The following is a 17,496-nucleotide window of genomic DNA, read 5'->3' as shown; positions in this document are numbered from 1 at the left end:
CTGCAGCAGAGCAAGCTGGTGGGCAGCAGCGGTAGTAGAAGGGTGGCTTCAGAACAGATCTGTGACAGGTAACTTCTCAGGTAACAACTCATGTTCAGGAAGACAGACTCCAGGTTTTGTGGTGGCTTTTTGTCAAAACACTTCAAACGCTTTATCTTCCACTGTAATGATTTTAGCAAACACTCACATCATGTTTTTACATACAATTTTTTGTTTTTTTCCTTTACCTTTACACTTTTAAAATGTTAATATAAGGCAAAATCCGGGGTTTCAAGTGCACAGTCTGAACAATAACAATCATTTATTGTAGTGATAGGCAGATTCACTGTTTCTTCACTTAACATACACAATTGTATTTCACATTGCATAGAGAAAAGAGAAGAACAAGCAGGCGAGAGGTTAAATCACTGTGCACGGAGTGGGAGTCAAGCGGTGAGAATGAGCTAGCTTCATCTTACTTTGTTTTGTGTCTTTTCAGCAAGATCCCATCTGACACTACCTACTCCTTAACTTCCCAAGGCTCAGACTGGAGAGAGCCCGAGGCCATTAGGCCATTCCTGAAATGGTATTTAGTTGCCTGAGTTCACCTGAGGAATTCAAGGATTCATTTCAGTGGGAATTCAGTGACTGTAATCTTGAAGGATCTTGGCCTCATTTTTTGAGACACATTTCAAATAAAATGCATTTGCTTCTGAAACAGTTGTATATGGAGGCAACACAGGTTTATTGGCTTTAAGACACAGCCAAATTTCCTTCCTACACCAGTTCATACTGGGAGCAATGACCTGGACATTCATGGAGTTGTCTGTCATAGAACTGATGTAAAGTAAAAAGGGAGTCAGGCCAAAAAAAATAAAGATGCAAGAAGACAGGACTGTTTCCATAGTATAGTTGCCATTTAAAAAATATCTCTCTAGCATAATCAAAAGCAGAGCCCACCATGTATAAATTGGTATAAAATCTTTTTGCTTCATTTAGTGTTAAATTTTAATACTATTATTATAGGTTAGGAATTCAGTGTGAGATCCAAGGAGGCACATTTTTTTTACATAGTTGTTTTGTCCTTTACATGGTACAGAATAAGAATCCAGGAGATAGACAAACTAGACACCAACAATCTTAGGATATTAAATTTAATTATAGATTACACAGAATATGATGTAAAAACAGCAATTTACTAGAATAATTATAACCTGTAAAATGTGAAAATAGTTTAGAAAATGGATTGTCATATTCTCTGACACAGCAATAGTCATGAAAGGTACACTTATAATATCATATGTTAATCTGTGTATTAACTATACTACCTGCCTTTTAGCCAGGATTCCCAGACAGATTAAAGGCATTTATTTCTGAAGTGCCTATGTTTAAATTCAGTAAAGTTAAACAACTAGATTGAAAACACTATATTTTTGTCAACTACTGCATGGAGATCTATCCCAGATAAATGCTTTGTCTATATGCTATGAGTTTGTAATGAGAACAGTAATTGAAAAACTGCAAAGAGCACAGACCTGTAAGTGAGTGGTTTGACAACTGGAAATATTTCTTAGCGCCTTGTTAAATGCCAACATCTCTTTCCTATTTCAGACCTAGATCATATTTAATCTGAATTCATGTTTTGCATTAAAAAAAAAACAAAACCAAAAAACATTGTAATGGGCAAAGATATCTGTTGACCTTTTTGTTACATAATTCAACAGGAAATGTTGCAAGTGTCGAAGGTTTGATGATGACAGCAATGTCAGCAGGTTTAATTTTTTTCCAGCCATGTTTATGAAAGCAAAAAAAACCAAAACAAAACCAAAACCAACCCCAATATATTTTAGGTTCTTTTTGAATATACAGACTGGCCCAAACATAGACATTCTCTTTATCAATCTTATTGTTACAAAAACTGTACATTACAAACAGTATAGAAACAAACTGAAAGGAATGTGCCACACATCCTGGCTAATTTTCTATATGCAGTTTAAAAATACAGCCTACTCCCTTATAGTGCACAGTTATTGTGTAGATAAGAGTACATCACTAGTTAAGAAGACATGATAGAAGAGTTCTAGTTTTCCTCAGCACAGAGAATAAGAGCCAGTTCTGCTCGGTAAAGCTTTCCTCCATCAGACAAGGCCATGATGTTTTTCTTGTATGTCGCGAGGTTGTTAATGTCTAATTCCTATTTAAAGAACAGATAATGCTTTATAATTCTGTTTAGTTACCAGCATGAACAAGTTTGCTTCCAATGGCAGAAAATGAGGCGGGAAAAAAGGGTATTCTCAGCCTGTCCAACAGTAACACATTGCAAATATTTATGTATTTGTATGTTATCCATATATACAGCCATATGTTAGACTGCTGATAGCTGATGTCTCAGAAGCAAGCTTTTGACAGTGTTGCTGTGTAATCACAACTCCCCTAGTTCAGCATTTACACTGCTATGACTTCTGCCAAGATTTTCAGTTGTACTTTGACTTCAGGAATTATGACTTAGAAGCTCTATATTTATCTTAATGGGGTGGATTAAAGTGTCCTTAAATTCCAAATTAAATCTAATCTCTAAGGGGAAACAAGCCCTCTAGGATTACCTTTTTGTTCTTTTCACAGAGATCCTTCAGTAGTGCATCAAGTTCATGTTCATCTATATAGCCATTGCCATCCTGAAAAATAATGTTAAAGATAATTTTAAACATTTATTTTTCATTTCAGAGGTTATGGCTAGTTTTCCACAAATTCAGAAAATAAGTGCCATCAAACTACGCAGTTAATAACAAGTTTTTTTGAAGACTTACTTGATCATACATCTCAAAGGCTTTGTTGAATTCTTTTGCACACATTTTGACACCCTAAATGCCAAAAGGAAAAAACATCCATTAATGACACCAGTTAAGTGTGATGGTAACAGGTTACCTTAAGAATGTGAATATTCATACCTGAAATTTAATAAGAAAATTTTCCTGTACAGGGAGTAGTCTTTGGAGAGAAAAAACAAAGGTCAAAATACTTAAATGTTGCCATAACAGCAACTGGTACATGGTATTTGTTGTGAAAAGAGAGAGAAGACATACCTGGCCAGTTCAGTAAGCTCCAACTTTCCATCATTGTTTGCATCAAACATCCTGAGCTGAAAGAATATATAATTTTACATTACTAATCAAAATTAATCAATATAATGAAGAAAACACTTCTTTGGAAAACTTAAATTCAATGAAATGTAGCCTTTATTTCATGCTGAAATTATGGCCCCAGGTTTGAATCTGTCCCATTTGCTGGCTAATACATTTATTTGCAGTACCAACTAAGTAATTTATAGTAAATAATTCTACTGCAAAACTCTGTTAAGAAACCAGCTGAACAATTCTGATTAACCTACTGGAAGGTAGGTCTTAACCTGCCTACAGTGATGAATGTCTCATATGAGAAACATACAGGTAATTATTTATTAATGAGAGGAGTGTTGACATGATAACATTTTACTTTTGACTTCATGTCATGATCTGATAATAGCATCATTATTTTCTATTCATAAAGGTGAAACAACAGTCGGGTAGAGCATTCAGTTCCTTAGACAGAAAATAATAGACATTTCATTCAATTGGCTGCTGGGTCTAAATATTTAAGTAAAGACCACATTCTCTTTCTGTCATGTCTTTCAAGAAAAGAGTGAACAGATGCTGTAGATGATCACATTTTGTTGATGGTGTGAAAGTGGGAAATTTAAGCTCTCCAAATAATTATAATTAAATTATAGGAATAACTATATTAATGTAATTTGGCAAAATAAGTTAATACAATTTCTAATAATTTTTAATCACCCTATTGTATTAAAGTGTTTTCCTTTGAGGCATTGAAAGGAGGAGCTCCTGCTGCTTGAAAAGCATAAACAGTTTATATTTGTTATTAGAGGTAGATGGTGATATTGCACGTGTGGGACTTCTTTTCCCAGTTTTTATGTCTATGTGGTTCAATTTTTCTACTTTCAAGTAGTATTTTACCTTTGCTACATGAAAGAGTCACAAAAGCAGCAAACGGTACAAAACATTGTTAAGCATTGTACTCTAAACACCACCACCCACACTCCATCCCATCACTTTCAATCACAGTAATTTTAGACGTAATTTTTAGAGAAGAGGAAAAGCATTATCCTGTACTAAGTATATTTCCTTTTAAAGACAGAATTAATACCATGAGAAAAGACCTAATTTCACTTGCTCAATACACAATAAATGGCAGAGGAGACCAGAAAAGAGACTAATTCTATAAGCATTTATTTCTACATAACACCCTGGTTCCTTTTAAGACTTCCTTTCCTTGTCTAAACGCATCTGCCTTGCATGCATTTCCTCTCAAAGGAGATTTGCATTTGGGGGAGGTACACAGTGGCAGCTGTGAAGTCAACATATTTTGTATTTTGGTGGGTTGTTAGTGGCTGGCTGTGCCTGCATGCAGCTGCTCGGGGCCGTACATTTTCTATTAATCTTATTTTCTAATTTCTGAGGAGATTCTGGGAGAGTTGGCCTTATTTTTTTTTTTTTTTCTTATTGCTGTTAATTCCTTGTCATTGTGTCTCTCTGCAGAGAACTTAGAGCACACTTTAAGATGAAGGTCAAAAAGCTCTCTGAGTTAAACAGATATGTGTCATATTTGCCAGTGAATAAACAGTGACAATTCTAAGTAAATTGTTTATACCAGTACAAACCTAGCACATTCTTGATTGCTAAAAATATTTTAGGATGAGAGTAAGTTGGTAAAACAAAAAATGTAGTGTTATACATTTCCTGAAGACAAGACTTACGAGTCTTCTTTATGTTGAAATGTCCACTCAGAAGCCAGTACTGGTCCCTACCATGGAGCACCGCAGGTGTGGGATGGAAGGAGTGCCCCAAGAACAGGCTGATTTAAGGTCAGGGAAGTGACAGTTTTTTTCTAGTGTTTATCTAAAACATAATTTTCTCCTTCTTAAAGGGAAGAAGGAGGAAAAAAGGAGGTGTTTGTAAATCTCATAAGAAGCCACCATGCAGTGATGGCTTTTAAGACAAGAGACAGACACTACTGCACTGTAAGAAGGCAAAACTTAGAAAGTAACACCAAATTAATTTGATCTAAACAAAATAATGTAATTAGGACAGGTACAATTTTTTTCCTATGAACTGTGAAGGCTTCAAGTTTACAACTAATGGCACAGGGAAGCATAACCAGGGAAAATAGTATGGTACAATCTGGTATTATATAAATACCAAGAAGATTCAAAATTCCTGAGTTGTTTGGGGTTTTTTTGCTTGTTTTGAGTTTGGCTTTTTTTTTTAAACAACACTGAAAACTACCCATCAAAGCTCTGTAGCTGCAAAAGTACTCGCAGTGCTAGATGCTGTGGTCGTCTCTCTGTTGCAATGACATAGTCAGCCTGATTGGGACCTGGTGGGGCTCCAAGTCATTTGGAGCCTTCCAGTGGCTAAAGATAAACAGAGTTTGGATTAATCCAGTCTTGATGAAATATGCCTGTAAATAATCTTACCATTATTTCTGTGTATTCTGTTAATTTTGAGTCTTCAATCTGCTTGTTAGCTTTCTGTAATAAATCTTTCAAGAAGCTCTGTTAAAATAAATAGAAGAGTAATAGGTGAATTTTTATCTACACTATAAAATTCTTGACTTGCTAACTTCAGATTAAACAAATGAGAAATACTATTTTACTCCCACTTCGTTATCTACTGCTGAAGTCCCAAATAAGTACGAAAAGAAGTAGTAATTAACAGCTAAGAATATAACAGTTTATTTTGATCAATTCAAGTATATTGCACAATTTTATTTGGAAAAAGTGACTCAGAAAACTTTGTATGCCATTTGTGGTATTGTGAATTTGGAAAAAAATAGTTTGGCTTTCAAGTATACTGCTTCCTAATCAGTTCTATCAGAAAACTAAACTAATTAACCTTGAGTCTCCTTGGAAACTTGGATGCCTAATCATTTCTTGCAACATAGGAACAATTTTACAGAAAAGATCAATGATTAAACAAGTTTTCTCCTTGCCTGTGGCAGTACCCAGTACTAGAAGTGAATTTTAACCTACTCCTTCCTACCTTGTATTTTAAATGTGTGCAACCAGTTTTGGCGGATTTTTTTTTGAATCACAATTTGATACAATATCACATGACTTTAGGCACCAACCATTTTTACTTTAGAAAATCATATTTTTTTCCACCCATTCAGTGGTTTAAATTTCTGTACTAAATCTGTGACATTAAAAAAGAAATATATCTATTTAATAATGGCATTACAAGACTTGAGATGTCTATATGTCTGTCAATACTCAATGAAGTACCTAATTACTGTAATCAGTGGGAGTGTCATTATATTTGTGGAATTTTGGGCCACATTTCAAGACTAAAAAAGCAGAATAGCTCAAGGGAACTGTGAAAAATGTCACTTTTCTACTCAGAGTCTGCTGTGTATGAGCATCTCTCCTAGGAAGATGGGCTGAGAGCTGGGACTGTTCAGCTTGGAGAAGAGAAGGCTCGGGAGACCTCATCAACATATATATATACTTCACGAGAGGGTGCAAAAAGAACGGAGCCAGACTGGTGCCCAGTGACAGGACCAGAGGCAATGGACACAAAATGAAACACAGGAGGTTTACTCTGAATGTCAAGGAACACTTCTTCACTGAGAGGGTGACCAAGCACTGGCATGTTTTTCCTAGAAAGTTTGTGGAGTCCTTGGAGATGCTCAAAAGCCATCTGGATGTAGTCCTGGGCAACTAGCTCTAGGTGGCCCTGCTTGAGTAGTGGGGTTGAACTAGATGACCTCCAGAGGTCCCTTCCAACCACTCTGTGGTTCTGTGACACTGTGATTCAGCATCTACACATTTCCGTTAGTTTTATGACTCTAGTTTTAAGGTTTGTTAACTCTGCAAGGCTGGGATTGCTAATGGAATAATCTTGATTCTTCTCTTATTCGTGTATATTAGAGCTGATACCAAAATCTCACCAAGTTAACCAAGCAGGGGCAAGACAATTCCACTTGTGTTAGCCTAATAATATTCCAGTGGAAACTGTAGGGTGACATGATACTTGAGAAAGTATGATGTGTCCAGCAGCATAGTGATTAATGGTAGTGATGCCCTTAGGGAAAACCAAAATATAATGAAACAAACCAACAAAAGAGCCATCCTCCCTAATACACCAAAAAAAAGAACAACAGCTTTCAGAGGCCTGTCTTGCTAAATCTTTCTTAGTGCAAAGCTAGAGTACCCACTCCCTTGAGTCATTTGAGACAAACATTGATCTGACTTAAAACACACTTTAAAAAACATTGATCAGATTAGAGTTTCTCTTTGAATAATTTACTGTCAATAAAAGCATCAACTAATCACATTGCTTTTAAATGCAAAAACATGCATGGACGGGTATCTGAAGAAACAGATAGCAGCACAGGCTGTAATCCAATGCCTGTTCTCATGTTGTGCATACTCATAGGTATTGGTTTACCTTAAGTTCCTCAGAATCAATGAAGCCACTGTGGTCACTGTCATATTTTCTCCATGTCTGGAATCAGAACATGAATGCTTTAGTGAGATATTTATGGCAAATGTGTCTCGGTTGATTTTATAAAAGGCAACTTTTCATACTGTACCTGCATGAAGTCTTCACTTGACTTTAGCTGCTGGCACCTGAAGAACAACAGGAAATTCTCTTCCGTTGGTAATATCTGAGCAAGCTATAACAGAATTTAAGAAAGATTAAATTTTGGTTCTTCATTAGGCCAACTCAGCCTGCAAAAAACCATCAAGCTATTAAAAAGACTATGAAATTCTTTGTGCTCATACTACCCGATTGTGGCCCTATAGAAAGCTTCACTCTGATAGCTGAAATGTTTGGAAGATGCCTCTGAAAGGCTTCTGGCTTGCAGCTTTGCCCTATTCATCAAGGTCAAACAGAACTGAGGTCTGAGAGAAGGGACTGAGACAACACTTTACCGAAGGGCTAGCTGGGGGAAGAGGGGAAAAAATCCCTCATGCAGAGTTAGGGTCTGTGGTGCAAACCTTGGAATCAGCATGAAGGGAAAGCATAACACAAGGACGTTTAGAGGGTAAGCGTGAAGGACCATGAACTAAGAAAGTGAGGAAAATAGACTACTCACTGATACTGAGAAAGGAGAGGAACACTGACATGAAAAACACATATGTAAGGTAAACAGAAAAATATATGTAAAAGCCAGGAGGAAAAAAAAAAGGTTGGGAGGGTAAGGGGATGGCAACCAGTGATCATTTGTCAGGCACAGAGACGTGTTCAAGAAGAGCTATAAATACCAGAAAGAAATCAAAAGGACTTTTAGCCCTGCAAAATCAGGGATGGTTCTTCCAATGCCTCTGCTCTACAAAGGCTTCTTTAAAATCAGACATTATTGTACTGATTATTGAAAATGTTAATTTACTATAACTCAATTTTGGCAAGTGACAAATGTAGAAGATGGAGAGTATGCTGTGTAATTTAATGTAAAATCATGATTTGTTTTTAACAAAAGCCCAATATTTTTTTTCTGCCCTCAATATGTATGAAATGTGTTTTGATTAAAGAAAACTTTTTACTTGAAGAATAGACCAGCTGTGCTTACTAGGAAGAGAAAATGGCGAAAGACAGATTTCTTAGCTGCATTCTTTTATGAAAAACGACATCTGCAGACTTCCTGGAGTCCCATCTTAAAATTTTGATTCAAATTGTTGTTTTTCTGCATTCATTTCACACTCTCAAATGCCTCATTGTGTCTATTTCAGTGCTACTGCCTAATTGCTGAGGCTTTTTTAGTGGGTTCCAGCAGTGCCATAGGTGAGTTCAGTTGTCCCTCTCACCCTACAGGTACAACAAGGGTATGGAGACAGATCTCCCATTTCTCTAACATTATCTGTGCAAGGAATCATAAATCAGTTATATTCTTTATGTGGCAGTACAACTGAAAATACACATCAGATCACTCTGCTTACAGATATGGTGCAGCTGAAGACAGTCAGGCCCATCAGTGTTCTGAGTGCTTTTACTAAACGGCTGAACACCAAACCCCTACTTAAACAATGTGTTTTTGTCAGCAGCTCTCGAAACCTACTCAATTATCAACAGCATATACATATGTGGGTAAGTGTATGTTCATATGTACACAATAGCTAAATGTGTGTAGCTTAGTATTGATTTATATAAAAAATTTCTTTATTTCTCCCATGACAGGGGAGCTTTGATTTTTAGAGTAAATCAACATTCCTACTCAACAACAAACATTGAATGGAAGAACTGATTATAATAATAAGCAGAGTTTGGGGGAAGGGACTGATTATGATGATTATGACAATAAGGAAAGGTTTACATATGTGGAAACTATAAAAAAGATGTCATTTGTGGGACCTATATAGCTAACTGGTGAATTTTGAAAGGGCCCTGTAAAATAGTACAAGGTGCAAGGGTAAATGTAAAATAGTAACTTCCCAAAGAATCATTAACAGCTTACTAGCATTACCAAACTCTATTAGAGGTACACAATGCAATATCTCTGGATGGAAATTACCTTATTTTAAGCTATACCTCTCACCGTTTGTAAGTCTCAGGGGAAAGCACAAGCTTTTGCATTGTGTAGTAGCTCAAAGGTGTAGTAGCTCAAAATCCAGCGTTAGTTCAGGCTTTTGCCAAAAAAGCAGTCTTTATGTTTTCATAATAGAAACAAGATAGCTAAAGGTAAGTCCAGTTCTCCAAGCTCCTGCATCCTATAGCATTAAATTGCTTTTTATGGAAAATGCTGCATTACTATGGGATGAGGAGATCATGTGGAAACTGGCTTAACCTTCCAGTCTCAGTTATGACTAGATGATCTCCAGAGGTCACTTCCAACTCTTACCATTCTGTGATTCTGTTATACCACTGCAGGGAGGAAAGATGGAAACCTGGTGCTATTTCTAATGATGACTTCTTTGTGAGGATAAGCGTAGGGGGACTCTGTCAGCGTGTTTGAATACGAGTGCAGACCTCTACAAGTTCACGTATGGAAGCAATAGCAGTTTGGTCAGTGTTTCTGTGAACTCTGCTGCTTCTATGGAGAATGTTGGCTATTTCTGCATCGTGGTAAGAGAGGGTAACCACAAGCCTGAGACTGGCTTGACTCCTCTCTGCTCAGCTGCAGTCTGATGTATGTCCTTATAAGTTACCTAGTAGAAAAAATACTCTAAAACTTAAAAGTACTCTAGTACTTAAAACAATATCAGAACTATTTTCTAGAAATAATTCTCTAAGTAAATTCTATTGATATTTAATACTATTTAAAATTCATCTCACCTAATACAGCAAATTTGCTTTTTAAAATCTTATAATAGAGAATGGGAGTACAGAGACTATTGTAGGCTAATAAGTAGTTATTCTTATGGCAGCAGTAAGCTTCAAATAATTTGAATGTGGAAATACTGCAGTCCTGAGTTTCAAAACCTTGGATTTCACATCCACATTTTAGTGAAAGCATTGGTCTGAATGAGTACAAAAGGTCAAAGAAAGGCCCCTTACACAAGACAAGCAAGTGGACAGGTGAGACTCTGCCTTGAGTTGGAGGGCACTGGATAAAGCCAGTGAAGTAACCGCAGTGTGCTTGCAAAGACAGAATTGGCACTTAATCTGAGCTGCAAATCCACTCCTTCCTCTGTGAAGCCACTCAGGCCTCCTCTTTTTCTGTCAACAAACCTTTCCTGAAAACTCATTATTCACTAGGATGTTTTCTGTCAGATGCTGGGGTATTCATTAGGATGGCTGGGAGTCTGAATGGCTTCACATAATTTCTTTTTAAACAACATACATACACTTTTTCAGAAAAACTACTTGATGTACTATGTAAATGGGAGAAATCTGGAATTACTGGGCATTTTTATTTATAAGGAAGGAGAAGCAAGTCCAAATATCAACTTTAATATCCCACTGCTCTGTACATACAAATTATGTCTGAGTCCCATCAGCACTCTTCAAATCAAGTTTCATGCTGATATCAGTGAAATAAAATATAGCTATTGGGTTAGGAAACTGCTATATTAGGGGAGAAAGTCCCTTCAGTGACTGAACTGAGCACTGTCACTATTCAGTTGCTTCCGTGGGTGCTGAGCATGCTTGGCACTTCACTGGGGGTGGTGAGCACCATGCCATATCAGGCCCTATCAGATTTGCTCACCTTCACCTATTAAGTTAGTAGTAGAATCAGAAATAGAATTTGAAAGGTAAAACTTTCAGTCATCTTTCCTAAGTGAAAGAACACCAGTCTTTTTCACGCACTCTCTATGCTTTCTTCTTGCATTCTATGCTTGCTATGACACATACTCAAAAATACTAAATTAAATAGGTTTCTTCAATATCAAATGAATAAGCATTTCTTAGTCCAAACCTAAACAATTTATTAGTCCAAATAAACACTAGTTGTTTTTAGATGCAGAACTCTTTGATCAATGCTAAGTATTGTCAGAAAGATGCATTTTTAAAAATCGATTATAGCTGCAAGTGAAACACACTGTTCATATTTCCATGGTAGTTTAGCCATAATTACATATGCATTTAAACAAGTACATGCAATTCAGACACATGATAGAGGAGAAAAGATACCCTGAAACGATCTATTAAATCAGCAGTAATACTTCCCATTGACTTTTACAGATTCTATTCAGTCCTCTATTTTAAAATTAGCTACTGACCCAAAGTTAGTCACTGTAGAAATTTTGCAGACCTGGCTTGTTTCCAGATGTTTCTTAATTAGCTCTCTAGGTCAGACTCCTTATTATCAGAAATAAATATATAATAGCATTTAATAATAAAATTGCAGTCTCACTGCACTCAGAGTGACATAAATGAGTCGTAGATTTAGGCTTGGAAAAGTGACTTTTCAAGCTGTAACACAGCTAACTCTCCTTTTTGACTTGTAGCACTGAACAGTGAAAGCGAGAGAAAACAGTGGTTCCCCCCTCCCTAGCAAGTTGAATTATAAAATTGTTGGGCAGTTGTATGTGTAGAAGGGGTTGGTTATCTTTGCCCTTTTTAGAAAGTGGGAGTAAGGAATAGGGGAATTTTCTCCCTGAAATTCTGTTAAAGTTCAAGAAAGGAATTGTTATGAAATCCTGATCTATCACAAGCTGGATCACAACAACTATTAAAATTTTGTTTAAATGTAGCATGATTAACATGCTCTCTTACCATATACGTATTTTTTTAGACTACATACAGTGATTGCCCAATTGCATTCACTTGTGTATTATCCTCACTGTAAGAGTGGTAGCATTAGTTCAAAATCATAGGTAGAAATAAATCACAGTAAATTTCACAATCTAAATTTCTAAAATAGAGCTCTTACCTGCTTTGCAGGAAAACTAAATTGCTGTTGAAGTTTATTTGTACTGAATAAAGGGTGCAAAGTTAAAACAAACATACTGAAATGTCTGGAGAGGGGTAAGGAATACCCTACTCTTTTTTTTAATGAAAAAATGTCATTAGTGAAAAAAATCCTAAAGGTCTTAAGACAGAGGAAGAAATTTTCTGTGTAACTAAAATTCCAAAGTATTAACATGTTATGCTCACGTTGTTCTGTGCTAAATGCATTTTCGACAAGTAAACATGTCAGTTTTATTTTATAAAGTAACCATCTTACCTCAACTATTCCTATTTTTCCATCAGTAGTCTTCCCATATTGGTCCACAAAAGCTTTCATTTCAGGTGTTAAATCCTATAAAGTTACAATGAGAGAATCTTTAAGATAGAGAGACACATATGTAAGCTTACTTGCATGTTCTTTTAGTTGCCAAATAGTATACTACATTTAATGAAGTACTCACACTTACTGCAGTTAGATGCCTCAAGTTGAAATGAAATTGAGTGGTTTTTTTATCATGAATAACGTAATGATGATAAATTTTACTTCCTAAGGAATGACATTATAGTCAATGTGAATGATTGGCATCTAAATACTTAGTACTCCTATTTTAGTTTATGGAATGAAAAAATTACAGAGACAGAGGTGTTGGAAGATGTGTATAACAGCTCCTTTGTTTAGGAGGATGACAGTGAAGTTCATAGGCAATTATTAGTCAATTTTCTCAGTTTTTATTTTTAAATTAGTAACTTGAAGGCAGTGCAAAATCTTTCCAAATAAGGAACATCTCAGTATAATATATCTGAACACCAAAACAGCCTTTCCACATCTTTGAGTTGATTTTTCCTGAACAATGGATGCTATTTTGGCCCTAAAAGATCTCATCACAATATCATCTTTTTCACTGTTTAGTATCTGTTTATCACAAAAACAGAGTCAAAATGTCATTGCTGAAATGTAGAGAGGCAGATTTAGGAGGCAGAAAACTTTGAGTAGTACCTTGAATCTGACAAGAGTAAAGCCAGCATAATTGTTCTTCATATAAATTACGGTTCCTGCTAGACATCTGGTCTCTAAAGGCTGTCCTCACTCTAGGCTACAACAAAGGTGCCAGCCTTGGGGTGAATACCTAAATATTTGATCTCACACTTCTACTTGCCTTGCTCTGATGTGAGCTGCCCTTGACCTGCAATACTGATTAAACTTTTAACTTTCTTTGTATTTCTTATAGGGGTGAGCTAGTAAAACTATGCAGCAAGAATCAGGACTACAGTTATACTAGAAAAATGGACAATTCTATGGTTACAGATGAAGATACAGCAGTGTTTGGAAATTAAAGGTTTAGTTGCTCTAACAGATCTGATTATGTAGGACCTGAGTGATTCTCTCACTGGAGACACAGGGAATCTCAGCTGTACCAGGTCCATTGTAGTTTGTCCCAAATTTCAACTACTAAAGCTAACTAAAATGTCAGTTCCTTGTAGCTGATACAGTCATGGCCCAGTATCCTATTTCTGTCAAAGTCATCCATGGCAGGTTAGTAATTTGCTATGGCTTTAATTAGAGATGTGGTTATTAATACAATGCACTTCAATGTCACCTTTCATCGGATGGTCCCAAAGTGGGGACGTGTTTGTTTAGCAGACAGAATGGAGAATTTAAGACACCTGGATTTTGATTAGTCCTGGTTAAATATTTTGCTAATCTTTCTAGTAGCAGCTTTGCAGTGCCAGACAGTGTCCAGCCATTGAAGGAGGCACAGCCAATTACAGGTTAAACAAAAAGGGTGCTCGTCTTCTAGTACGTTATTCAGAAAGGGTATTTTCATTGTTGTTGTTCACTTCACCTGCTCTTGAGCCGCTTGATGATTTATGTTATTCAAATAAATATTTTCAGTTAAAAAACTTGCCTAAATTTAACCAAGTCTAGTCCAAAACTTGATACAGATGCAGTTCTCAGTGTTTGAAATTAAGAAACTAAGCTTTCAAACCCCAGTCTCCCTTTTTAAAACTTAGGAGACACTTATCCAACCAAGTGAAGCTCTAGAAAAAAATATTTTTTTTCTATATGGTTCGAAAATGTAAGGATAGATGCCACTACAGAAACACCTATGTGACTGTATTCATAAACATCTATAAAATCACGTATTTCTGTGGAGAAATATTGTCATTGTCTAGATAAGCAGAGTAAGTGAGAAACAGATGTGGAATAGATCATCCGAGATCCCTTTATCAACCTCTGATAGGCACTTATACCCCAGTTTCTTTTGGCAATTGGCATATCTAAATAGAGAAGGTATTTCATAAATGTGAGGCACAATAAACAGAAGCTAAGCTTATACAATTATATAGCTTTTATCTTTTAAAAAAAGAGGCCATTCTTTCAACATGTCTGAAAGTACACCAGATCAAGTCAGTATCTACCACAATGCATGAAGCAAAAAGACATAGCGTTACCAGAGAAAAACCCAAGCTCTAGAACCTCCAGGTACACATCTGCCCTTTGGGGCTACCATGAGTCAGGCTGCATGCTACTGCGCCATCTGAGAAAAAGCAACTGTGCAAGTACGGGCTTACTGAGTGGATTAATAAAAGAATTAGAATTAGAACATAATTAGAACAGTTCTGTAGTTGGGAAGAATATTGGGAAATGTTAAACCATCCTATTCAATGACAGAATCAATGTGATTCTTTAATGCACATGGCGTGACTGATGTAAAATCCAGCTATGAAGAATGCATAATTGAATATTTCAAAAATAGTGAGCAGGAAAGTGACCTGAAATGCAGAAGTTAATGATGACAAAGAAGCTTTGGGGTGTTAAAAGAAGGACAGCCGAGGAAATGACAAATAACCTACACTAGTTTCTCAATGTGTCCCTTCTGGCAAAAGAATAGAAATTCTAAGCTACTGAATTAGTATCCCGTGAGACAAGACATGAACTAATGAGATGCTTGTTTGGCAAATGAGCCTTCAAATCCAAGAATCAGCTTAGATTTGAAACCTAAGATGACATAAATCCATACTCCACCACCTCCCCTCACCCCCCCAAAAACCCCACCAAACTTCAGGGCTAAAGGTAACATCTACCAAAGGCAGAGACAATGGATCAAGTACTGAATTTGTCATTGCTACTGTAGGTTGCTCTTTTCAGCAGAATACTCCAAAAATAAGTTTGAATCAGAGAAATAGGAAAGGAAAACTTAATTTTTAACTTAATTAACACCTGAGCATTTTAAAAATATAGTGTGAGATCCAAGCAGAGATTTTTTTTTTTTTTAAACATAAATTATGAAATTTGTAATAGTAAGACTAAGGCTTTTCTGTGTTGCTTTGAGCAGGCTCTGCTTTTAAGAAGAGGTGCACACTTATTTTGAGAGAGAAAAGAATCTGATCTTTAAATTATTTTCTTCCTTGTGCTTCTAGTTATTTTTTTAACTACTGAATAATATATCAGTATTTCAACTAAGAATGCCATTTTTATTAAAGATACACAGCGTTTAATATCTTCTTGCTAATGGACATACTTAAGTTTCTTGCACTTCAATATAGAAGAAAGATTTGTTCTGTTGCAATACTTGAAGGGTATTGAAGTGGTGTTTAATCTTTTACGTGAAAAAAAATCCCAACGTATTTTTTCCCTCTAGAAAATGCACTCCTTTCTCAGCATTTTGGTTTTTAAAGTAGTTTGTTTTATAGTTTTAGCTTAAAATTCCTTACACTCATGAAAATGAGTGCCTACACCAACAACTGTAGAAAGAATTAACTGGTACCAAGACTGCAATAACATTAAAGGCATTGCTGGGAGACAGATTTTCAGATGCGTAAAGTCTGCGCTCACAAAATTAACAAGAAGATACAATTTTCCACAAAATAAATTAAGATGCATATTATTTTTTTTTCATTTACTTCTAAAATATACAGCAACTTTTAAAGCCAAGTTAGTTATTGAAAAGCTATTGCTCAATTTGGAGATATTCTTATATGAAGCAGCAATTTATTTCCCCCATGCACACATGACATCCAATTAAATTACAATTTTATTTTCTGTTACTTCAGAAGTCTTTTTTCATAGATTGATTTAAATTTATTTCATTAGGTTATATATTTGAGTTTGAGGCTAAGTGGCTTTTTCTGGAAACCAATTATTTTGAAGGCTATTTATTTTTTAAAAGATGTCACTTCTATTTTAATTCAAATCTTTATACGTAATCTTTCATTTATTTCTCTCCCCCCCCCCTTTTCTTTCTCTCTCTCTGTTTTTTTACCCACATGGGTATATTTGGTTGAACTTTATAGTTAGTTCTTTAATAGCTCATGCAGATAATTGTTTTGACAAAATTGCCAAAAACTTTGCTGTCTCTCTGAACAATTTAAACTATCAGGATTTTGTACTTAACACTCCTGGTGAATAAAACTGGTGAAGGGCAAAAAGCGGTTAGCAATAATCTGCAGATCTGTTTACTGACCACCAAGGGGCATAAATGCATTTCAGCCCATACTGCCCATTAGGTGTGAAATTAAAACCGAGTCAAACTAACTTGAAGTGGTTTTGGGTTTTTTTTCCTTTTTTTTTTTTTTTCTTTTCTTTTTAGTATCAGTACATATCTGGATCAGGTAAGATTAATCAATATGGGATAAGGTCCCATCCAAGACAAAAAGGTGATGTCCATGCATTTCTTGACTTTTCTTATTAAGCACTGTCAGAAGCTCGTAGCCTGGCAAGATGTAAGAGGGACCTGCTCTCAGGAAGGTGGTCCCTGCCCTCACCTTCCCAAAGCAGACGGCTTATTTCGTTTGCAGCCTGCTGATTTCTAACGCAGCCGCTTCCCTCTGCCTGGTGAGGCAGATGCGTGAGCCGTGCGATGGCAACAGAGGGCAGAGGGAACCGGGGCACCGGAGTTTGCCCAAGAAAACTTTTCTTTCCCAGGGAAGGCGGAAAAGTGGGGCGAAACGTTAACCTACCAAGCCTGCCTTCTTCCGCGCCTGCTGCAGCTCCTGGATGAAGTTTTGTAGCTCCTTCCCATCCATGTACCCATTCCCTACAACACAAAGAGTTACGGTTGCGGTCACCGCTCCCTCCAAACTCTCTCCGCTCTTCGGCGCTGGCAGGGAGGTCTCCGGCCCGTCCCAG

At 36.4% G+C, this 17,496-nt stretch overlaps 1 protein-coding gene across 1 annotated transcript; it reads right to left on the bottom strand.

Moving 5' to 3' along the window:
• Nucleotides 1-878: 878 nt before the first annotated feature.
• On the bottom strand, nt 879-17,399 carry CALB1 (calbindin 1). Its single transcript, XM_010176232.1, has 10 exons — nt 17,328-17,399; nt 12,643-12,717; nt 7,627-7,710; nt 7,482-7,538; nt 5,510-5,587; nt 3,063-3,118; nt 2,928-2,967; nt 2,787-2,840; nt 2,583-2,654; nt 879-2,173 (listed from the first exon to the last, which is right to left on the bottom strand). The coding sequence occupies exons 1-10, from the start codon at nt 17,391-17,393 to the stop codon at nt 2,060-2,062; spliced, it is 696 nt and encodes a 231-aa protein (XP_010174534.1). The 5' UTR covers nt 17,394-17,399; the 3' UTR covers nt 879-2,059.
• Nucleotides 17,400-17,496: the final 97 nt, after the last annotated feature.

The sequence above is a fragment of the Antrostomus carolinensis genome, unplaced genomic scaffold (assembly GCF_000700745.2).
Source record: "Antrostomus carolinensis isolate BGI_N321 unplaced genomic scaffold, ASM70074v2 scaffold11709, whole genome shotgun sequence".
NCBI classification, from domain to species: Eukaryota; Metazoa; Chordata; class Aves; order Caprimulgiformes; family Caprimulgidae; genus Antrostomus; species Antrostomus carolinensis.
The sequence above is the reverse complement of the archived record's forward strand: the minus strand, read 5'-3'. Positions and strand labels throughout refer to the sequence as shown.

What these genes read in the sequence shown, in the direction of transcription:
- CALB1 (XM_010176232.1), bottom strand. Translation starts at nt 17,393, where the DNA reads ATGGATGGGAAGGAGCTACAAAACTTCATCCAGGAGCTGCAGCAGGCG. An exon ending in CGCGGAAGAAGGCAGGCTTG is followed by an intron (nt 12,718 to 17,327) that starts GTAGGTTAACGT and finishes GTAACTTTATAG; the next exon opens with GATTTAACACCTGAAATGAA. An exon ending in CAAGTGAAGACTTCATGCAG is followed by an intron (nt 7,539 to 7,626) that starts GTACAGTATGAA and finishes TTCTGATTCCAG; the next exon opens with ACATGGAGAAAATATGACAG.